The 24,339-nt window shown below is 38.5% G+C and overlaps 2 protein-coding genes across 2 annotated transcripts; both read right to left on the bottom strand.

The window, feature by feature from the left end:
• Window positions 1–6,254: 6,254 nt before the first annotated feature.
• On the bottom strand, window positions 6,255–7,208 carry LOC138085646 (olfactory receptor 7A17-like). Its single transcript, XM_068980108.1, has one exon. The coding sequence runs from the start codon at window positions 7,206–7,208 to the stop codon at window positions 6,255–6,257; it is 954 nt and encodes a 317-aa protein (XP_068836209.1).
• A 14,223-nt stretch (window positions 7,209–21,431) lies between these two features.
• On the bottom strand, window positions 21,432–24,070 carry LOC138085554 (olfactory receptor-like protein OLF4). The gene is made up of 2 exons (XM_068980008.1): window positions 24,054–24,070; window positions 21,432–22,425 (listed from the first exon to the last, which is right to left on the bottom strand). Exon 2 carries the CDS (start codon window positions 22,389–22,391, stop codon window positions 21,432–21,434), a length of 960 nt encoding a protein of 319 aa, XP_068836109.1. The 5' UTR covers window positions 22,392–22,425; window positions 24,054–24,070.
• Window positions 24,071–24,339: the final 269 nt, after the last annotated feature.

Genomic DNA, 24,339 nt, shown 5'->3' with positions numbered 1-24,339 from the left:
ATCGGACCCCTGCTTCAGTTCCCCAGTTAGCCAAGGACAGGTCCAGTCCCACTAACACTCTTATTTTTCCCCCTAGTTCCTTCATCCTACCTAGTTTTGTTTGGTTTTATATATTCTTTTCCACCAGTCATGTACTCCTGTCTGCTCTCAACTGGTGTTCTGCATACACTTCTGTGTCTGAAAGTGTATTCCTGATATATCCGTGGAGAGAGATGTACTCCACATCCATCTACTCCTCTGCCATCTTGTTCTCCCTAGAAGTTCTATTTTTAACTATTTTTAGACAGCTTCATACTGTTGTTTATAATGGCTGTACCAATATACAATCCCACCAACAGGACACAAAGCTTCCCTTTCCTCCACATCCTCAAAACACTTATTATTTCTTATCTCTTTGAAAGTGGCCATTCTGATAGGTGTCAAGTGGTATCTGATTGTGGTTTTGATCTGTATTTTCCTGGTAATTACTGATATCGACTTCCCAGGTTGCACTAGGTGTAAAGAATCTGCCTGCCAAGGCAGGAGATGTAACAGACCTAGGTTTGATCTCTGGGTTGGGAAGATCCCCTGGAGGGGGGCATGGCAACCCACTCCAGTATTTTTGTCTGGAGAATCCCACGGACAGAGGAGCCTTGTGGGCCACAGCCCCTGGGGTCACAAAGAGTCAAACACGACTGAAACTACTTAGCACACATACACTAATATTGAACATATTCTCATATGCTTGTTGGCCTCAGTATGTGTCTTTGGAAAACTGCCAATTCAGGCTTTCTGCTCATTTTTAATTTTTTTTTAATGTTAACTTATATGACATCTTTCTATATTTTGGCTATCCACCCTTCTTTAGCTATATCATTTGCAATTATCTTCTCTCATCTAGTGGCTCAGCAGTAAAGAACCCACTTGCAATGCAGGAGATGCAGGTTCAATCCCTGTGTTGAGAAGATCTCCTGCAGGAGGAAATGGCAACCTACTCCAGTATTCTTGCCAGGAAATCCCATGGACAGAGGAGCCTTCTGGGCTACAATCAATCCATAGGGTCGCAGAGTCAAACACAACTAATCAGAAACATACACCCACAGTAGGACACCTCTTCATTTTCTTGAAAGTTTTCTTCACTGTGCAAATTTGTTTATTTTTTATTTCATTTGCCTTGCCAAGAAGATAGATCAAAAAAATATTGCTCAGACAAGATTCAAAGAGCATACAGCCCATGTCTTCTAGAAGTTTTATACTTTCAGATCTCCATTTTGAGTTCATTTTTGTACATGGTCTGCTTTCTCAGTAGTCCAGTTTCATTCTTTTTCATTTATCTGTCTAACTTTCCAATACCATTAGTGACAATGCTTTCTTTTCCTTGTTGTACATTTTGTCTCCTTTGCCATAGACTAGCTGTCCATACCAATGTGAGTTAATTTCTGGACCCTGTATTCTGTTCCATTGATCAATATGTCTGTTTTGAGCCAGAACCATACTGTTTTGATTATGTGACTTTGTAGTGTTTGAAATCAAAGTGCGTGTTACCTCCAACTTTCTTCTTCTTTCTCAAGATTGCCTTAGCTATTGCCTTAGGGTCTTTTGTGTTTACACACAATTAATCAGAAACACACACACACACACACACACACACACACACACCATGGTCTGGTTCCAGCAAGACTGATTGTGTGGTTCCAGGGCTAATACCAGGCTGCTGGTGTGGAGGTCTGGATCCTGGCAAGTGTGGTTGTACAGAGTTCCTAGGAAAACAGCACACAAACAGTTCTGTTGGCTTTAAAGCCCAGGGATTATTGGGGTTGGTGAGGCCTACTAGATAGCAGAACCAAATCCTGGGGTGGTTGGATCTGAGGCTGAAGCTGACTGGTCTGGTCCACTGGTGGATAGGTAAGACTGTTGTGCTAGAATGCTAGAGAGAGGGCTCCAAAATGGTGTTTGCCAGCAGCAGTGTCCTCATGTTAGAATGAGGTCCCCAGTATGACTGTTGGTGGTGTCTATGTCCTCAGGGGCAGTCCCAAGTGTTTCTTGACTATCTGAGAAGCTCATCAAGTTAAGCATGTGGGTCTGACCTGGTATTTTCTCAAATAACTGTCTCTGCGCTGTCTCACTCAGAGCAACTGAGATTTTTCATGCACTCTTTAAGAGGGAAGTCTTTATTCTGTACCCCTCTGACTCTCCCATATGCAAGCCCCACTGGACTCCAATGCCAGATGTTTTGAAGACTTGTCTTTCCAATGTAGGACTCTTGGTCTGGAGAGCCTGTTGTGGGGCTCAGACCCAGCACTCTTGCAGAGAACCTCTGAAGTTGTGATTATCTTCCTGTGTGAGTCACCTCCCTGGAAATGAGATCTTGGGTATATATTGCATTCCTCCCTTCTTACTCATTGTGCTGTGTTTCCTTCTTTAAATCTTTAGTCATGGAGATCATTTTGGCTAGTCTTCTCATAGATAGTTCTCATCAAAAGCTGCTCTGTGAATTATAGTTTTGGCTTTGCCATGGGAGGAGATGAACTCAAGGTCATGTTTTTCTGCCATTTTAGCCACATTTCTCAAACCTCTTGATTTCAGCCCAACGAGACCCATTTCAGGCTTCTGACCCTAAAATTATAAGAGCATACATGTGTTTCCTTCCCATTTAAGTCACCATTTAAGAGCAGTGAGTAGAGTTCCTTGGATGTACATATACATATGGTTGATTCACTTCGCTGTATAAGTTTAAGGATGGGGTTTGTTGTACAGCAGAAATTAACTCAACATTGTGGAGTGACTCTGCCCCAATAAAAATTAAAAAAATAAAGACATTTACCAAGCATAAGAAAAGATATATACATGTGTTTGCTTTCTATCACTAGTATGGTATTTAAAATAAACATTGGGAATTGAATATAAACATTTAACTAATAAAGTTTGCCCAGGAAATTGATATTAAGTGTCTCAGTTCATTCATTTAGCTTCCCCTGTAAAGGCATTTAATGTTGTGACACCCATCTTAAGCAGAAGAAGAAATTAAAAATTAATTTGGAGATATTCAGTCTCTTTAACCAGCAGAATATTTCTCATGTACAAATGTAAATGTGATTTGGATTTCTCATCTTTGAGACATTAAGTAAAGAAAGTCATTAATCATTTAAATTTGCTTATACCACTTACTTTAAATCTTTGTGTAAATTTCTACACTCTTCAATTTCATGTTAATTTTTAGATTTACTTTTTACATTTTAATCCTCTCCAAGTTTCCTTTAAAGACAAAATATGAGATCAGGAGTCTGTTTTTGTGTACAAATATGTGTGAGTATGTTTATTTGCAATAAAAATTTATATAAATGAATTTACATATACATGAACACAACTTTCTTTCGAATATTTTCTTTGGGCCTGAGAAAATATGTCTGCGCATTTCGTTTATTTCATGTAATATTTGCCTGATGCTATGTTTACAATACTACATGACATTTAGAAATATGAAAATTGTGGCTCAGAAATGTTATATTTTTAAGAATCACATAAAAAAACTAAAATTTATTGTGCACTTTGTTGAATTTTATATACAAATGGAAACATGAAGTAGGTACTGTAATTTTGGTATGGCTCCTTTTATTTATTGAATTGTACATTTTAATTATGTATCATGTATATTGTGTCATACTTAAATTAAAGTCCAATACATTTTACAGAAGGGAAAATGTAACAATGAATGCATCAGAGTAGTATCTAGAGGACTAGTAGGTGATTCAGACTGGGCAGTGATAGGTATCTCTTCCTCCTGGGAAGAAACAAATGGTCACATATAGATACAGGAATGATATAGGTAAATTAAATTCACTTTTGATACTTTTTTTTTCTAAAATAAAAGATGAACCTAGGTATAAAACATGATAAACTGATTGTAGGAAGAAGTGCAACCTGACCACACGTATTATTAACAAACCTTAGAAACAGATGTGAATTCTCCTAGCTCACTATTATACACAAGAAGAGAGCAGTGGAACTCTGATTATCTATGTGTAATATATATCACATCATATATTATCATTTGGTAAGAAAGGAATTATGCTATATCATTTGCTCTTAGGATAGCTGGTTATGCAGCAATAGCTAACTGATACAACGAGCAAAGGGAGCAGAAGTAAGAATGAAGACAATAATCTGCTGATTATTCTTGGCATTTTTCTTGTATTTGAAGCCAGTATTCTTGATTATTCTGTTATTTCAGATGACTATATTATAAAGTGCTTATGGTCACCAGAAGCAGTTGAAAGGACATGCATGTGTGTGCGGGAATACTAGTGCTCTTGATTCATGTGAATTGATAGGAATCCATGCTCTCCTGAGTCACTTTTTGAAAATAAACATGAAAAGATTTCTGTGCATAGGGAAACATAATTGGTGACATTGATAATGCTCATCCACCATCACTTTCAGTTCAGTTCAGTTCAGTCGCTCAGTTGTGTCCGACTCTTTGTGACCCCATGAATCGCAGCACGCCTGGCCTCCCTGTCCATCACCAACTCCCGGAGTTCACTCAAACTCATTTCCATCGAGTCCGTGATGCCATCCAGCCATCTCATCCTGGGTCGTCCCCTTCTCCTCCTGCCCCCAGTCCCTCCCAGCATCACAGTCTTTCCCAATGAGTCAACTCTTCGCATGAGGTGGCCAAGGTACCGGAGCCTCAGCTTTAGCATCATTACTTCCAAAGAAATCCCAGGGCTGATCTCCTTCAGAATGGACTGGTTGGATCTCCTTGCAGTCCAAGGGACTCTCAAGAGTCTTCTCCAACACCACAGTTCAAAAGCATCAATTCTTCAGCGCTCAGCCTTCTTCACAGTCCAACTCTCACATCCATACATGACCACAGGAAAAACCATAGCCTTGACTAGATGGACCTTAGTCGGCAAAGTAATGTCTCTGCTTTTGAATATACTATCTAGGTTGGTCATAACTTTTCTTCCAAGGAGTAAGCGTCTTTTAATTTCATGGCTGCAATCCCCATCTGCAGTGATTTTGGAGCCCCCCAAAATAAAGTCTGACACTGTTTCTACTGTTTCCCCATCTATGAAAAAGTGTAGGAGAGGGGGCATATTTCCTTTATAGCAACAGGAGGAGTCATACTATAGGCAGCATTAAACGTTTTGAAGTGGTGAAAAGATGATACATCAATAAAACTATAAAAAGTGCCAATCAAATTTCCACCCATATATAAAAGCCCTATTCTGTGGACAACAGTTCTCCATATTCTGGGCTTCCCAAATGGCTCAGTGGCAAAGAATGTACCTGCCAAACAGGAGACATAGATTGGGAAGATCCCCTGGAGAAGGAAATGGCAACCCACTCCAGCATTCTTGCCTGAGAAATCTCACGGATAGAGGAGCCTGGCAGGCTACAGTCCATGGGGTCACAAAAGAGTTGGACACAACTAACAACCAACCAACACCAAAAATGTCCATATTCCAATGAATAAATGTACAATATGAAAAAGAAATATTTTGCAAAGTAGCTCAGTATATGATTTAAAAATCTTCATCTTTTTAAAGGTCATCTATGAATCTAAGGTCATATTAGGTCAATATTTATTAAAGTTTATCTTGTAATAAAGACTCCTCTTGAAGAAATGTACTTGATAATAACTTTGCCAGGGACTAAAGTTAGCATTTTGGACACTGAGTTAAGAAAAAGAAAACAAAAAATAAGAAAAGAGTATCAGAATTCTAATGAGGAGAATAATACAAAGTGACCAGCTTTAACACATTACTCTGTTAAAATCTGCATTGTAAGTAGGAGCAGTTAAGGTAGAGCTACAGAAAGAAATGTTAGATAAAAAGGCAAAGAGTGGTCTCAGATTTTCCTCTATTATTAAGTTATATAAATTGCTTTCATCATCAGTTGTACCTTTTTCCGTCAGAGTACTATAATGCATGACAATTCCAGTAGTAAAACAAAAGAAAAAGTATTTAATATGATGTATATAATTTGAAATATTCTAAAATGTTGTTTCATTAGGTAAATGGGGATTTCCAAATATTTCTGAGCCATGGTTGGAAATACATTTGGGAAAACATGAAAACAACAATGAGCAAAGCTGTTCGATATCAGAGAGAGCAGAAAGGTTGATAAAGTCAGTTACTTAAACTTTATAATGAAGTTGAGGTCAAAGAAATACAAAAATTAGGAAATCGAGAAAAATATTACTTTAACAATCTGATTAAATAATCAAAATTTCTGACTCTGGGGCTTTGTCTTCTGCTATCATGTGCATTTCCTCAGTATTCTGACAATGGATCATTTGTAGTCTGCTTCACAAAGAATGCTTTCAGAGCCCTCTTTATATCTTTATTTCTCAGACTGTAGATGAAGGGGTTCAGCATGGGTGTGACCACAGTGTACATCACTGAGGCAGTTGCACTTGATTGTGAGCTGTGGGTACCAGCAGAGCTAAGGTACACCCCTAGCATTGTACAATAAAATAAGGAGACAACTGAGAGGTGAGAGGCACAGGTAGAGAATGCTTTATACTTCCCCTGAGGTGATGAGATTCCACATATGCAAGAAACTATCTTAGAGTAAGAGTAAAGGACACCAGTGAAAGGACCGCCACCCATCAGGACAGCTGCAAAATACATCACCATGTTATTAAGAAAGGTGTCAGAACAGGCAAGTTCGATTATCTGATTGAGTTCACAAAAAAAGTGGGGGATTTTCAAGTTTGTGCAGAAGGATAGTCGCAATACCATTAAGCTTTGTAACAAGGAATTCAGGAGACATATGATCCAGGACATTAGAACCAGCAGTGCACAGAGCCGGGGGTTCATGATGATTGTGTAGTGCAGGGGGTGGCAGATGGCCACAAAGCGGTCATAGGCCATCACGGTCAGGAGGAAAATGTCCAACACTGCAGAGAGTGTGAAAAAATAAATCTGTGTGATGCAGCCTTCATAGGTTATGCCTTTATTCTGTGCCTGGATGTTCCACAGCATCTTTGGGATGGTGGTAGAGGTGAAACAGATGTCTACAAAGGACAGGTTGGAGAGGAAGAAGTACATGGGGGTGTGGAGGTTGGGGTCTGAACTGACAGCTAAGATAATGAGCAGGTTTCCAAACACAGTGATCAGGTACATGGATAAGAAAAGCCCAAATATGAGAGGCTGCACTTCTGGTTCCTCTGAAAATCTCAGAAGAAGAAATCCTGAAATCCATGTATCATTGCCTGGTTGCATATGATGGAAGTAACTTCTAGGAAAGAAATAAATAACATGACTAATACAAATATGTGTGGATGTGTGTGCTAAGTTTCTTCAGTTGTGCCTGACTCTTTGTAACACTATGGACTATAGCCTGCCAGGCTCCCCTGTCCATGGAATTCTCCAGGCAAGGATATTCGAGTGGGTTCCATGCCCTTCTCCAGGGGATCTTCCCAATTCATGGATCGAACCTGTGATTCCTGCGATTCCTGCATTTCAGGCAGATTCTTTACTGCTGAGTCACCAGGGAAGCCCCAATATTCACACAAACTTGCATTATTCACATATTCTAAATTATATAATGTATACTTTGCAGTCAATAAATTATTTTTTTTTGTATTTGTTGTATGGATCTGATTTTCTTTAATGAATCCCCCTGTGCCATTTATTATGTTTTAAATATAAATTTATTTATTTTAATTGGAGGTTAATTACTTTACAATATTGTATTGGTTTTGCCATACATCAACATGAATCCGCCACAGGTATACATGTGTTTTCTGATATGAAATTGCTTTCCCAATCAGATTTTTCCCTAGGAGGGCAGGATGAATTTTACAGTTTTAGTGGGAAACCCATCTATTTCAGGAATGTAAATTGTAGTATGACTGTATTTTCTCCACTGCTTAGGCTATGGATATAAGATGTTGAAAAGCAACACTCCCTACAGTTCACTGATTGAAAAATATATATGCAAACATAAGATTATCTATCACTTCTGATGGGGCCAAGTGGTATGATGAGAAAGAAAGCAAGCATAAAGGAAAGAGTACAGCATTCTATTTTTCCTGTGCTTCGGGTAAGACTGGCAAACATGGCGACACGTGACTCATAACCTCTAGTAAGAATAGGAGGGAGATGCAAAGGTATGTGTGTAAGTGTGTACCCAGCAGACAGAATGGCAAGGACTCAAATAAATGACATCAGAACTGAAAGAGGAGATGTTACAAGTGATACTGAAATGGAGGAGAACCTTATGGTCTTCACCTTCACCTCGTGTTCCACCTGTCTTCTCTGTGTTGAAAAACTTCAACTGGAGAAGAAGCTAGAGCAGTGAGAACATGCAGAAACAAAGGAAACCAGCCCAACAGACTAAATAATAGTAGTTTAGTCATTAAGCACAATCAGTCAAGGACCTTTAGTTCCTTCTCAAGATTTATAGATAATATTCTGAGCTATACCCTGTGAGTTGTCTTAGAAATACTGAAACCTTCATCAGGTGAAAGAAGTTAACTACATGAGGACCAGACTGTAGCCATGACATAAAAGCTGCCACAATTCCAAGAACTGGCTTCAAGGACATGGGAACAGACTGACCCTGGAAATGAAGATTAACTGTACTTAATCAAGATGACACTGGTCAGACCCCTGCATACATTCAAGTTAACTGTCAGAGAGAGCTGTGCTTTTTCTACATGTAGTCCCCTCCCTCTGCCTGTAAAACTCTTGCCCACTGATTCTCAGTGAGGGGGAATCTGCCTTTGGACAGAAGTCTGCACTCCTCCCTGCACCACAGTTGCCAGCATCTGAAGCAAAGCAAAATTTCCTTTCCACCAACCTAACTTCTTAATCAGGTTTTAAGTAGTGAGCAGCCAGACCATCCCCACTTTTAGTAACAGTACCCAAGAAATATAAAGGATCACAAAAGACTACTATAAATGGTTATATGCCAACAAATTGGATAACTTGGAATAAAAAGTGTATAGAGACATACAAATCTACAAAGACTTAATCATAATGGAGTCAAACAATTACATTGCTGCTGCTGCTGCTGCTGTCACGTCAGTCGTGTTCAACTCTGTGCGACCCCAATGGCAGCCCATCAGTCTCCTCTGTCCCTGGCATTCTCCAGGCAAGAACACTGGAGTGGGTTGCCATTTCCTTCTCCAATGCATGAAAGTGAAAAGTCAAAGTGAAGTTGCTCAGTCGTGTACCACTCTTAGCGACCCCATGGACTGTAGCCTACCAGGCTCCTCCGTCCATGGGATTTCCCAGGCAAGAGTACTGGAGTGGGGTGCCATTGCCTTCTCCAAACAATTACATTAAATGACATTTAATTAAAATTTATGGCCTCTGAAATAAAACATATAGAATAAAATGTTTAACCACATCAACATGGGTCTCTCATTAAAGTGTAAAATGGCAAAGACGTGGGAATGAAAAATATAAAAATATACATTTTGAAAAGCTGAAGAAGCAGTATCAAATGTTATACTTTTCATCTATATAAACATAAATGAATTTCAATGAGGAAGAGGCAATAGTTGGAATATAAAAGAATGTCTCTCACAAGATAGAGTAGTATGATTGCTATTTAACAAAACATGCCTAACCACAAAAAGATAAAAGGTAGCAACAAAGAAAGGGACATGTTTAACAATAAATATAAAAGGATGTTATTACTAGCAAGGATGCAAAAAAAAAGCTTTCTATTATTTAATGTGATCAACTGAGAGAAGAGATCATACAAAATTAAGTCTCAATGTATATGGCTAGATTATATTTCAGTTTAGTAGGAAATGACTAGGTTGTTAAATAAAACCTGGCATAAATGGCACTCTGTCTGGAAGAATGTAAAATTGGCCCAGTCTCAGACGTCACACAAAAACACACGAGTATTACATACAACCTCCAAAATTCCACTGAGAAACAATGATGTGAAAATATTTTGAAACATTGAAAACTATAGAGAAATGGTAAATACTATATGGGCATATAATGATAATAATAAAACCAAATGTTGATGTATGGCAAAACCAATATAATATTGTAAAATAATTAACCTCTGGTTAAAATAAATAAATTTATATTTAAAAAAACCAAATGGTGATAGATATATGTAAAACTTACTGCAACTGAGCAATATTTGAAGAAAACATGAACATCTTTACCTATCAGCCTGGGAAAAAGACTGGGATTAAGAACTATTATGATGGTTGAGGTTGGAACTCTTTTTTTTAAATGTATTAATGTTATTTTATTTTTATTATTTATTTATTTATTTTGGACCATGAAAGCTTTTTTTTTTTTTTTACTTTGTAATATTGTATTGGTTTTGCCATACATCAACATGAATCTGCCACAGGTATACACATGTTCCCCATCCTGAACCCCCCTCCCTCTTCCCTCCCTGTACCATCCCTCTGGGTCGTCTCAGTGCACCAGCCCCAAGCATCCAGCATCATGCACTGAACCTGGACTGGGGACTCATTTCATATATGATATTATAAACTGGTAGCAAAGGCAGTACTCTAATTTTGCAAGCATTAACATAAAGTATTATAAGATTAAAGAACAACCCAAAGACAGCTATAAATATCACAAGTACAGATATTCTTTGGGCTTCCCAGGTGGTGCTAGATTGTAAAGAATCCACTGGCCAAAGCAGAAGACACCAGAGATATGGCTTTGATCCCTGGGTTGATTCCGTGGAGAAGGAAATGACAACATGGACAGAGGAGCTTGGCAGGCTACAGTCCATGAAGTCGCAAAAGAGTCAGACACAACTGAACACACACACTGCCTGACTGATATGCTTTACCCCAGGGATACTCAGTCTCAGGGCTATTAATTTTCTGGACCAGATCATTCTCTTCTATGCTCTGTCTTGTAGGTTGAAAGATGTTTAGAGCATCCATGGTCTCCATCTACCCTTCTCCAGGTTGACAGCCAAAAATGTCCCAGAATATTGTTCAATGTGTCCCCAGGGGTAAAATCACCCCTGATAGGAACCAGTGTGAATTTAACAATCTCAACATCTTTTTCTAGCATTGACATAATAGCAATTTCATGATAAAGAATGGGAAATATGGTCAAAGGTGTAAATAGCATTGCTGCACTGTAAATACTATGTAACTACTGTAATAGATACGTTAATTAATTTGTCAAGCAAATAAATAGATACAGTAATCTATTGCCTCTGGCTTAAGTTGAATTGGCTTCCATTCGCTCTGACCTTATGTGTAGTCAGCTGGGTTGTTTGACTCACCTGGATGGGAACTCTGAGAGGATTGTCTCCAACAGGGGCATCTGAATTCTCCCTTGGATGGTTGGTGATGGAGACAAAACAGGAATGAGTGAAGCTACAGCCTCCAACCAGAATTAGGACTCTAAACAGAGGGGAAAAAGGGCCCTTCCAGCCCAAGGTTACACATGCTGAGAGACTGCAAATTTGGATATATTTATAACTCCCTATATCTGCTCATTAAGCATGTTTCTCTGTTATTTCAAGCTCTAAACCTCATAATTCCCCTGTGGAAAACTGTTAAGGAAGGAAGGAAGGAAAATTTCCCTAATGAGTCTCAATTCACAAGAGAGCTGGGTAGAAGTCAAGTGAATCCAATTCTGTTCTCTGTTTTTCACTCCTTCTCCATGAAGTAGCCTTCATTTCAGATCTCTAAATCTCCTAGCATCTTATCTCAACTCTGAGTTAGAGTTTTCTCCAAATCTAAGACTGAGGAACCTGTCTGGATCAGGTCTCTTGCATCTTCAAATCACTGACCTGTGGTGGAGGCACAGGCCCTGAATCCTATAAATACTTCTATTCTCCTTTCAACAAAGAGTGTGTGTTGGTGGGAACTGAGCTCTTTTGGTAATAAAGCTTGGGTACTACGTGCATTGTCTTCATTACACATGAGGGATTTTATACTTATATCTATAGTTCAGAGATGTCATTTTAAAACATTTGTTAATCATAAGAGATGTATTTATTTTTTTTACTAAAACCTGAGCTTAGTACTGAATATGGATTGTTTGACTGAGTATTTACAATCATGTCATCTATGAGAAAGTACATTTTAAGAACTTTAGTCTTCCCTGCAGAAATGGGGCTTGAAGGTCTTTAGTGAACTGGACAATGTTTTTATCTGAGTATGCGATGGGTCTTGATTGTAAATCTTTCGGGATACTTCTAGTTTTCAAACTAGACCAGTAGTTCTCAACTAGAAATGTTTTTCCTTTGAATGTTAGATGTCTGAAGTGATGCTGCTAAACATCTAAAATCCATGGGGAAGAACCCCCAGAATAACATCTCCCACATTACCGTTGACCCCCTTCACCCATTTTGTTCACCCTCTCCAGTTCACTCATCCTCTGATAACCAACAAGATTTTCTCTGTATCTACGAGTTTTTTGTTTGTTTGTTTGTTTTTTAAAATTCCATATATAAGTGCAATCATGTAAGTGAAACCATACAGTATTTGTCTTTCTCGGCCTGGCATTTCATATGGCATAATACACATGAGGTCCATCCGTGTTGTCTCAAATGGCAACAGCTCCTTTTTCATAGCTGAGTAGTATTTCCTTGTGTGAGTGCATGTAGTATTCCACTGTGTGTATCTCATATATTTTTTATCCATTAATGTATTGATAGATAAGTAGCTTCCATATCTTGTCTATGTTAAATAAAGTTGCAATGAACATAGGGATGTATACATCTTTTCAAATACATTTTTATTTTTTTCCGATAAAATCCTCAAAGTGGACTATGTGGGTCTACTTACATTTTTTTTTTTTTGAGTGATATCCATAGGCAATGGCACCCCACTCCAGTATTCTTGCCTGGAAAATCCCATGGACGGAGGAGCCTGGTAGGTTGCAGTCCATGGGGTCGCTGAGAGTTGGACATGACTCAGTGACTTCAATTTCACTTTTCACTTTCATGCATTGGAGAAGGAAATGGCAACCCGCTCCAGTGTTCTTGCCTGGAGAATCCCAGGGATGGGGGATCCTGGTGGGCTGCCGTCTCTGGGGTCACACAGAGTCGGACACGACTGAAGCGACTTAGCAGCAGCAGCACCAGCAGCACTTATATATATGATGAATTCCCCAAAACAGAGTATGAGGGTCTCCTTTGCTCCACATCCTAATCAGTACTTGTGATTTCTTGTCTTTTTGATAGTAGCTACTCTAACACATGGCTTCCCCGGTGGCTCAGCTGGTAAAGAATCTGCCTGCAATGCCGGGGAGCTGGGTTTGATCCTGGGTTGGGAAGATCCCCTAGCGAAGGGAAAGGGTACCTCCTCTAGTAGCAGTTGTAGTAGCAGTAGTGGTAGATTCTAACACATCTGAGGTGATAACTCATTGTGATTTTGATTTGTATTTCTCTAACAAATAGTGATGTTCAAACATCATTTTCTGTCACTGTTTCCTTCTGTATATTCTTTTAGAAAACTTTTAAAATCATGTGCCCTTTTTATATCAGGCTTACTTAAATCAACCTATCATTATAATAGTCTATTTTATGTTGGTAACAGTCTAAGTTTGAATGCTTTCCTAAAACTCTATATTTTCAATTGTTCCCATGTTGTATGTTTTCAATGTCACACTTTGCATTTCTTATTTTGTATGTTTTTTAACTAATTGTTTTAGTTGCAGTTATTTGCATTGCTTACCTTTTAGCTTTCCTACTAGCTTATTGGTAATTAATCCATTACTTTTGCTACATATTTACTTTTACCGTTGAGATCTATATTTTCATATGTTTGTTGCCATTGTTGTTGTTAATATTGATCTTTCTTTTCAGCTTAAAGAAGTCCCTTTACCATTTCTTGTTAGGGCTGCCTAGTGATGATGAACTCTTTAAGTTTTTACTTATCTCTAAAATTCTTTTGACTCTGCTATTCTGAATAAAACATTGCTGGGTAGAGTATTTTTAATTTGATTTTTTCCCCCCTCCTTTTCACCTCTTTGAGTATATCATGTCACTCCCTTATGGCCTGCAAAATTTCTTCTGAGAAATCTGTTAATATACTAGGAGTGCCCTCATATGTAGTAAGTTGTTTTTCCCTTGGTGCTTTTAAAATTCTGTGCGAGACAGCAAAAGAGACACAGATGTATAGAACAGTCTTTTGGACTCTGTGGGAGAGTGAGAGGGTGGGATGATTTGGGAGAATGGCATTGAAACATAAATAATATCATATATGAAACGAATCACCAGTCCAGGTTCAATGCTTGGGGCTGGTGCACTGAGATGACCCAGAGGACTGGTACAGGGAGGAAGGAGGGAGGGGGGGTTCAGGATGGGGAACACGTGTATACCTGTGGTGGATTCATGTTGATGTATGGCAAAACCAATACAATATTGTAAAGTAATTAACCTCCAATTAAAATAAATAAATTTATATTAAAAAATTCTATGCTAAGTTTTGTTGTTTTAATCATAATGTGTCTTGTTCTTGATCTATTTGAGTTTTTGCTTCACAGTCTCTCAGCATCTCTAGGTTAGAATAATTTTCAGCAATTATTCCTTTAAATAAGTTTTCTGTCCCTTTCTCTCTCTCTCTCTCTCTTCTTGTTCTGGGGTCCCTATAATACAAATATCATTCTGATTGATGTTGCTCCAGGTATGTCCTAAACTGACTTCATTTTATTTTTTCTATTCCTTTTAGCTGCCCTGTTTGGCTGAGTTCTACTACCCTGTTTCTGAGTTGCTGATCTGTTCTTATGTGTCATCTGGTCTGCTGTTAAGCCTCTCTAGTGTATTTTTTAGTTCAGTTTTTGTGTCCTTCAGTTCTGTGGCTTCTATTTGGTCCCAGTGTTGGAGATGGTTCCAAGCAAGCCCTATCCGTGTGCCAAAGGGAAGGACCACTGTCAATACATGGTTTCAGACTAGTTGGAAGATAGATTGTCAGGCAGCAGTTATTTAAGTATTACAGTTATTTACAGTTCTCTGAGAACACAATGGTAACCCCTGCTGGCCTACTGATGAAGCACAGTAGTTGTCCTCTTGACTAGTTGCAAAAACTGGAGATCCAGATGAGTGTATAAGCTTCTTTTGGGGGATACCTGTGAGATATATTGAGGCCAAAGGAGAGCACTGAGTTGCCATTCCCCAGTTTTGCCTCCCATGAGCTCCTCTGTAGCCTCTAGATACGAAACATGCAACTCAGGCTAAAGCTCCAGCACAAGTGAATAGGCCTTTTCTTATTTTTTTAACTTTATTTTACTTTACAGTGCTATATTGGTTTTGCCATACATCAACATGTATCCACCATGGGTGTAAACATGTTCCCAATCCTGAACCCCCCCTCCCACTTCCCTCCCCATACCATCTCTCTGGGCCATCCCAGTGCACCAGCTATGGCCATACCACCCTGAACGTGCCTGATTTCGTCTGAATAGGCCTTTTTCAAGGAAGACTTGGAAAAGTGTTTCAGGCAACTTTGTATGTTGTGCCTTGTGGGTGGTAGCCTGCTCAGAACTGTTTCTCTGACTATTTCAGTTCTGGGCCCTCCAGTGGTTGCCTGGCCACCAGTGCTGGGAGCTTAAGGGGCATCTCTTGTGTTTGCCTGATGGACACAATGGGCTGTAGGGGAGTCTAGGTCTGGTGTGAGTGAATCAGCCATATGGGGGAGGGGTAGGAACATAGGGCAAGCTCATGTGAATCAGGGCCATGGATGAGTGCATAGTAGTAGTAGTGTTAGTCATTCAATCATAAAGAGTCACCCAACTCTTTATGAACCCATAGACTGTAGCTTGCCAGGCTCCTCTGTCCATGGGATGCTCCAGGCAAAACATACTGGAATGGGTTGCCTTTCCCTTCTCCAGGGGATCTTCCCCACCCAGGGATCAAACATAGGTCTCCTGCATTGCAGGCAAATTCTTTACCATCTGAGCCACGAGGGAAATCTGGATGAGCACAGGAGTGAGTGAAAGTTGCTCAGTCATGTCCGACTCTTTGTGACTTCATGGACTGTACAGTCCGTGGAATTCTCCAGGCCAGAATACTGGAGTGGGTAGACTTTCCCTCCTCCAGGGAATCTTCCCAACCCAGGGATCGAACCCAGGTCTCCCACATTGTAGGCAGATTCTTTACCAGATGAGCCACAAGGGAAGCCCAAGGATACTGGAGTGGGTAGCCTATCCCTTCTCCAGGGAATCTTCCAGACCCAGGAATTGAACCAGGGTCTCCTGTATTGCAGGCAGATGAGCACATGAGAGGGGCAATTTCTCTGGTGTCAGTTAGGTTGCCAGGGATTCTAGATCAGGGCAAGAGTTTAGCTGCATCAGGGCCCAGAAAGGCCAAAAGGGCAGGAAAAGCATTCTGGCTTCATTTGGGATGCAGGAGAATCAGGTTAAGCCCACTGGCTGCAATGGGGATGTGAATAGCCTTGGTGAATAATCCTTATAAGGGTACAGGGTCACGAGAGAGCCCACAGGTGAGGAAAGCCCACTGGACATAGCAGGGGCATGGAATAGTGTGGGTGTGGGGCAAACCCTCCACTTCCATGTGGCAAGGAGAATGCAAGTTCCTAGAAAGCTTGTTGGCCTCAAGAGGGGAAGGGAACGCATGGTTGTTGGGCATTCTTGTGGACACTTGCAAGACTGAGTTTGTGTAATAGTGGCACATACTAATGACAGCACTAACAAGGTGGATTGAGAGCAAAAAATGATCACTTTCAGTGCCTCTGTTCTCAGAGAAAATATCAATAAGCCCCTGCACCCTAAGCAGAAGCCTTCTTCTTCTTCTGCTGCTGGTAAGTTGCTTCAGTCGTGTCCGACTCTGTGAGACCCCATAGATGGCAGCCCACCAGGCTCCCCCATCCCTGGGATTCTAGGTGTTTTTTAAAACTGCTGCTTTTATGCTGCTCCTGGGGTAAGTGAATCTGCACATGAGCTGTGTAAGAACAGACTTTCCCTTCCATACTGACTTTGGGGTTTCCTGGAAAGAAGCACCATTGATTTCCAATGCCATGCTTTTTGGTGACTTGAGACCTTTTGGTATATGTCCCAAGAATTGGCATGCTCGATGTCAGGTATAAACCCCATTGTCCATCAAGGAAAATACCTGTAAGCATGAGATCCTGCCCACCTGTGGGTCACCAATGGCACAGGTGGGGTTTCTGAAGAGACCACTTCTCTGCTTCTCCTACCATCTTCATGAGGCTTTATTAGCCTTTGTTATGGAGAAGATGTTCATATAGTTTTCAGGTTTACTTTGGAAAAAAATTGATCCATATGTAATTGGAGATTTGGTGCATCTGTCGTTTGAGGTGAGTGAATGTAGAATCTTCCTATTCTGCCACCTTGAACCACAACCCCAGAATTTGACATTAGTCCATGAGAGTAATTGAACTTTTGACATCTAGAACTGTAAAAGCATATATATATATATATATATATATATATATATATATATATATATATATATATATATATATATATATTTAAGGAAACTGAAGTTGGATTTTTTTTTATAATAGCAATAAGAAACTGTTATAGACAGTTATTCTGTATAATGTAGTTGCAATGTATGTATGCTCAGTTATGTCCGACTCTGTGACCCATGGACTGTAGCCTGCCAGGCACCTCTGTCCATGGACTTCTCCAGGCAAGAATACTGGAGTGGATTGCCATTTCCTCCTCCAAAGTATCTTCCCAACCCAGGAATCAAACTCAAGTCTCTTGTGCCTCCTACATTGACAGGCAGATTCTTTTCCACTAGGACCACTTGGGAAGACTCTAAATTTTTTAAAAATTTATTTTAATTGGAGGCTAATTACTTTACAATATTGTAGTGATTTTTGCCATACATTCACATGAACCAGCCATGGGTGTACATATGTTCCCCATCCACTTTCCATTCATTACGTGGCCTACTGTGAGTAATAGGAGCATTTTATGATAAAAACCCATATCAAGGAGAAACAAAGTTTTAATCAATATAAAGATATTTTGTCCCATTAGTGAATTTCCCATTGCATAAATCTAAATGTCTATGATGACATGTGAACTTAAGAAAGGAAAAGTAATCCATTATGAAAATGGAGACACTCATTTTACTTTAAAATTTTTGCCTATATTTCAATATTTTTAAAACCATGTTAATTTAAACAATCATTACTTTCATTTCTGTTCTCTCTAACATTCTCTCAAGTTTCTTTTCAACATAAAAGATGGAATCATAATTGTGTTTTTGTGTTTATATGTATTTGTATGATTGTGCTTATTTTAAAGAAAGATATATGCAAACACACACACAGTCACATTACCTTTGAAACATTTTCTTTGCATAAAAATGAATTTCCACGTTTATTTCTCAGAGCATCCATATGAAGTTATATTTAATATTCCAAATTGAATTTATAAATAAGAAATTGAGCTTCAGGAAGCTTAAAATTTTCACAATTATATAACAAAGCATTTAAAGCTACATGCACTGTTGAATTAAACATAAATGGAAATATGCAATGTGTTCTCTTAGTTTTTGTGTAACTCCTTTAATTCACCAAATTGTACACTTTAAATATACACTTTATTGTGTGTAATTATACTCTGATAATTTAATTAAATGGAAAAAACTCTAGTGGTGCATGGCTAGGGGCTCAGTCTAGAACATAGGCAGTAGTTTCTCCCTTAACAGGGAGGAAGAAATGTCTTCCAACTGGGAAGAAAGCCAAGCCTCACTTAGGGATGTAGAAACAATTATTAAATTTAAGTAATTCACATGAAAAACTCTTTTTTTTCCCCTTGCAAAGAGAAGTTTATCCTAGATACAGAAACACAGAAAGCTCATCATAGGTAGATTCAAGACAGAAAAGCATCACAGCCTTACTAACGTCATGGATGAGGCTTAGAAAAGCAATGTAGAGACTGACAACTGACTACACCTTTATAAGGAGCACAAATAAGTCAGCACAACTCCCTACCAAATAAATTCATCTAACAGTAAAGGTAATAAGGTATCCAATTTGACATAAAATAGCTTGTTATGCCAGATTATTAACTGATAAAATAATTCAAATAAACAGAGCTGAGGGCAATTATAATAACTTGAAGCTTTTAATTTTTGGCATATGTTCTGACATTTGAAGAGAACATCCATGGCCATTCTGTTATTCAATTTATTTCAGATAACCGTAGTAACAAGTGACTACCTTGAGGTTACCTTCTAGGTCACAAGGAGAGGTGGACAGATATGCATGTTTGTGCAGAAACACTGGTGGCCCTGAGTCACATGACTGGGCAGGATAACAAGCTGTCTTGCAGATCATCCTCTGATCATGAAGAATGAAGAGACTCCTGAGCATGAAGAAGATGGGAAATGGATGAGCTGATATTGTTCATCCACCATCCCTTTTGTATTTATGACAAATCTCAGGAAATGGGAGATTTTTGTAGAACAATAGGAGATATTATATTTGTAGGTACAGGAACAGGAAGATAATTCAGTAATAAAACATAAAATACAGAAACCAATCCTTCATCTCAATAAATGTGTCTCCTAACCTACGGTCATCAATGTTTCATGCTTTAATAAATAGATGTAGGGCATGATAAAGAAATAATATGCATATTAACAAAATACTTGGTTTGACACTTTAGTTCCTCATTTTTATGGTTTTCTCTGACACTAAGCTTTTATTGAGAATAGTCTCAGTAGGGAGGTCCTAGATCCCCAAGCTGCAAGAGGAAATAAACTGCAAGTGGAAGTTGTTTTTTCTTTTCTCTTCAAATCCTGTGTTGCCATGGAGATACCTGGTTCCACCAGAACTTAACTTTATCTCAAACCTTGAGCTGACCAATGTGTTTTTCTCATGGAAATGTATTTCTTACGCTATGTTAATGAACTAAGTATTTGCTTGGAAATCTGCCTCTCTTCAAGATTCATGTGAATTGTTTCACTGATATGAATAAGATAAAATAAAAATTCTGGGTGAGCCCAGGATGACTCACCTTGTGCGAATGCTATCTCAAAATGCATGTTGTAAATGAGGGGCCTGGTGCAACTCTCTCAGTTTTGAGGCTTTCTTTTCTCTAGTTAGTAGCTTGCTTATAGGTATATGACTCCTTGCTGAAAACTAGCAATGGGGCACTCGTTCTGTCCCCTTTCGATGTCTATGTCAGAAACTTTCTCTATCTCTTTTATACTTTAATAAAACTTTATTATAGAAAAAAAAACTCTGAGTAATTAAGCCTTGTCTCTGGCCCCAGACTGAATTCATCTCCTCTGGAGGCCACGGATCCTGGCATTGTTCATGTCTGGTAGCAGCAACCTTTCATTATTAGGTCAATTTAATCCCACCTATCTTTCCATGTAGAAACAACTGGGAGATATATATTTGATAATTTTTACACTGAGTATGTTGGTATAGTCAAAGCTATGGTTTTTCCAGTAGTCATGTACAGATGTGAGAGTTGGACCATAAAGAAGGCTGAATGCCGAAGAATTGATGCTTTTGAACTATGGTGCTGGAGAGGACTCTTGAGAGTTCCTTGGACAGCAAGAAGATCAAACCAGTCAACCCTAAAGGAAATCAATCCTGAATATTGGGAACACGTGTACTCCCATGGCGGTTTCATGTTGGTGTGTGGCAAAACCAATACAATATTGTAAAGTAAAAGAAACAAACAAATTCCAATACTTTGGCCACCAGACATGAAGAGCCGACTCATAGGGAAAGACCCTGATACTGGCCAGAGGAGAAGGGGGTGACAGAGGATGAAATGGTTAGATAGCATCACTGACTCAATGGACATGAGTTTGAGCAAACTCCAGAAGATAGTGAAGGACAGGTAAGCCTGGCATGCTGCAGTCCATGGGGTCACAGAGTTGGACACGACTTAGCAATTGAACAACATCAACAACATTTTAGACATAACATAAAACCAAGAAAGCATTTATAAGTGACAGTAGCATATTTGCAATATAAGTGCATTACCGTTAACCTTTTTTGATTGTAATAAAAGTGCTTAAAATTAAGTTTTTTGTCTTTGAGTCATTCATTTCAAAGGCAATCATGTCAAATAAGCATATTGCTAGCTGCAGTATGACACAGCTACTAGATATGCTCCCAGGACTTATCTAATAACATTCAAAAGAAATAAATATTTAGGAATACGTTTTATCAAGGAGTTGAAAGATGTATACACTAAAAACTGTTAGATACTGATGAGAGAAATTGAAGAAGACAAATAAATGAAAAGATTATCAAGTGTCCACGGTTTAGAAGACTTAATATTATTAAAATATTCATACTACCCAAAGCATTCTACCAATCCATTGCAATTTCTACGAAAACTAAAGGTATTATTCACAATGAAGCTCAATAAAGTGAGTTACGTAAATTGTGTAGAGGAGTTGAATTCATACAAATGGAAATTCCAGGAAACAGAGAAAAGGAGGAAGTTCTCCTTCTACAATCTGATAAAAAAATATCAATTTCTGGCTGCCTTTATTTCAGTTCTGAAATCACAGTACTACTTCAGCCCCAAAACAGCTGGACCTTTTGTAGCTGCCATTTCAATGATTCTTTCCAGAGCTCTCTTTATATCTTTGTTCCTCAGACTATAGATGAAGGGGTTCAGCATGGGTGTGACCACAGTGTACATCACTGAGGCTGTTGCACTTGAGTGTGGGCTTTGGGTAGCAGCAGAGCTAAGGTACACTCCTAGGCTTGTACAATAAAATAAGCAGACCATTGAAAGATGAGATGCACAGGTGGAAAAAGCTTTATACTTCCCTTGAGCTGATGAGATTCCTCTTATGCAGGAAACTATCTTAGAATATGAGTAAAGAATTCCAGAGAGGGGTAAAAAACCAAACATCCCAGCTGCAAAATAAAACAACATGTCATTAAAAAATGTGTCAGAACAGGCAAGTTGGACCATCTGATTAATTTCACAGAAAAAGTGGGGAATTTCCAAGTCTGTACAGAAGGACAGCTGCAATACCATTAAGCTTTGTATCAAGGAATTCAGAGCACTCATCACCCAGGACACCAGCGTGAGCAGTCCACAGAGCCGGGAGTTCATGATGACCGTGTAGTGCAGGGGATGGCAGATGGCCACAAAGCGGTCATAAGCCATCACAGTCAGGAGGAAGTCATCCAAACATACAAAGAGTATGAAAAAATACATCTGGATAATGCAGCCTTCATAGGTTATGGCTTTGTTCTGTGCCTGGATGTTCCATAGCATCTTTGGGATGGTGGTGGAGGTGAAACAGATGTCTACAAAGGACAGATTGGAGAGGAAGAAGTACATGGGGGTGTGGAGGTCGGGGTCTGAGCTGAAGGCCAGGATGATGAGGAGGTTTCCAAAGACAGTGATCAGGTACATGGAGAGGAAAAGCCCAAATATGAGGGGTTGTATTTTTGGTTCCTCTGAAAATCCCAGAAGTAAAAATTCTGAAATTCTTGTTTTGTTTCTTGATTCCATATGCTGGCTGTGACTCTGAGGAGAGAAGCAAATACTATGATTAGTATTTACATGAACTTACATCAGTCACATATTCTAAATGCTACTGCATATACTATTCAGTCAATACACTAATATTGATATTCATTGTATGGATCTGGCTTTCTTTTTTTTTTTTCACTTCACTGCTTTATTTTTATTTTATATTTAAATATAAATTTATTTATTTTAATTGGAGGCTAATTACTTTACAATATTGTATTGGTCCTGCCACACATCAACATGAATCTGCCACGGGCATATGCATGGCTTTCTTTTTTATAATTAAATTTATTTATTTTTGATTGAATGATAATTGCTTTACAATTGTGTGTTGATTTCTGCCAATCATCACCATGGTATACCTATGTCCTCTCCCTCTTGAACCTCTCTCCCACCTTCCTCCCCATCCCACAACTCTAGTTTGTTACACAGTCCTGGATTGGGATATTCTGTGTCACTTATGATACGGAATTTCTGTCCCAATCAGCTTTTTCTCTAACGGGACAAGAATTTTAAACTTTTAATGAGAAATTCTTCATGTACGTAAGGAATGTACAGAGAAGGCTGGCCACATTTTAGGCACTAACTAGACTATGAATAATGGATGCTGAAGCACAAAAATCCCTGCAATTCATTGATAGAGAAAAAGTATCTAAGGAAATAATGAAGTTCTATATAACTTCAGATGGGGACGAATGATATGACAAAATGGAAAACAAAGAGAATGAACAGTGCATTCTATTTTTCATGAGTGTTGTGGCAAGACTGGCAAACAAGTTGACATTTGAACAGTGACTTCAAGTAAGAATAGGACAGATGCACAAAGTTGTGTGTGGAAGTGTATGCAAGCAGAAGAATGGCCAGCACACTTATAAATAAAAATCAGAAATGAAAGAAGTGTTGTTACAACTGATACCAGAGAAATATAAAGGATCATGAAAGACTACTGTGAACAATTACAGGCAACAACTTAGAAAATTAGAGACTTCCACTCCAAAGCAGCAGAATACACTTTCTTCTCAAGTGCACATGAAATATTCTCCAGGATAGATGACGTCTATCTATTAAGCCTTGGAAAATTTAAGAAAATTAAAATTGTATCAAGCACTTTTTCCGACTACAACCCTATGAGATTAGATATCAATCAGAGGAAAAAGAACTGTAAGAAAAATGCATGGTACCTAAACAACATGCTCCTGAAAAACCTAGAGATCACTGGAGAAATCAAAGAGGAAATTAAAATAAAAATACACAGATTCAAATGACAACAAAAACACAATGACCCAAAACCTATAAGATGCAGCAAAAGCAGTTCTAAGAGGGAAGTTTATAGGAATTCAAGCACACCCCAAGAAACAAGAAAGTTTTAAATAAACAATCTAAACTTACACCTAAAGCAACTAGAGAATGAAGAACAAACAAAATCCTTAGGTAGAAGGAATTAAACCATAAAGATCAGAGCAGAAAATACAAAATAGAATTGATGCAAGCAATAGCAAAGATCAATAAAATGAAAAGTTAGTTCTTTGAGATGATAAATAAAATTGATAAACCTTTTACCAGACTCCTCAAGAAAAAAGGGAGAGGACTCAAAACAATAATATTAAAAATGAAGAATTGAAGATTTTAAAATTTAAAAAAAAATAAAAAAAATAAAAAAAAATACTTAGGAATTAAAAAAAGTAAAAATGAAAAAGGAGGAATTACAACAGATATTACTGAAATACAAAGGATCATAAGAGCAGACTTTTCTTAATGATATAAAATGCAAAACTTTTGAATTAGGAAATCTGGACTTGAATTTCAAATCTATCACACCTTAGCTTTTAAAACCTGGAGAGCCAACCCAACCTTTCAAAATGTTAATATCATCATTCAAATAGTGGGGAGAACAGTATAAATCATCCCAAGGTATTTGACAGATTTA

The sequence above is a fragment of the Capricornis sumatraensis genome, chromosome 9 (assembly GCF_032405125.1).
Source record: "Capricornis sumatraensis isolate serow.1 chromosome 9, serow.2, whole genome shotgun sequence".
In the NCBI taxonomy this organism is placed as follows: Eukaryota; Metazoa; Chordata; class Mammalia; order Artiodactyla; family Bovidae; genus Capricornis; species Capricornis sumatraensis.
This window is presented reverse-complemented; position numbering and strand designations above follow the sequence as displayed.

Bases quoted from the DNA above. Each gene is read 5' to 3' on its own strand.
- LOC138085646 (XM_068980108.1), bottom strand. From the start codon at position 7,208: ATGCAACCAGGCAATGATACATGGATTTCAGGATTTCTTCTTCTGAGA.
- LOC138085554 (XM_068980008.1), bottom strand. From the start codon at position 22,391: ATGGAATCAAGAAACAAAACAAGAATTTCAGAATTTTTACTTCTGGGA.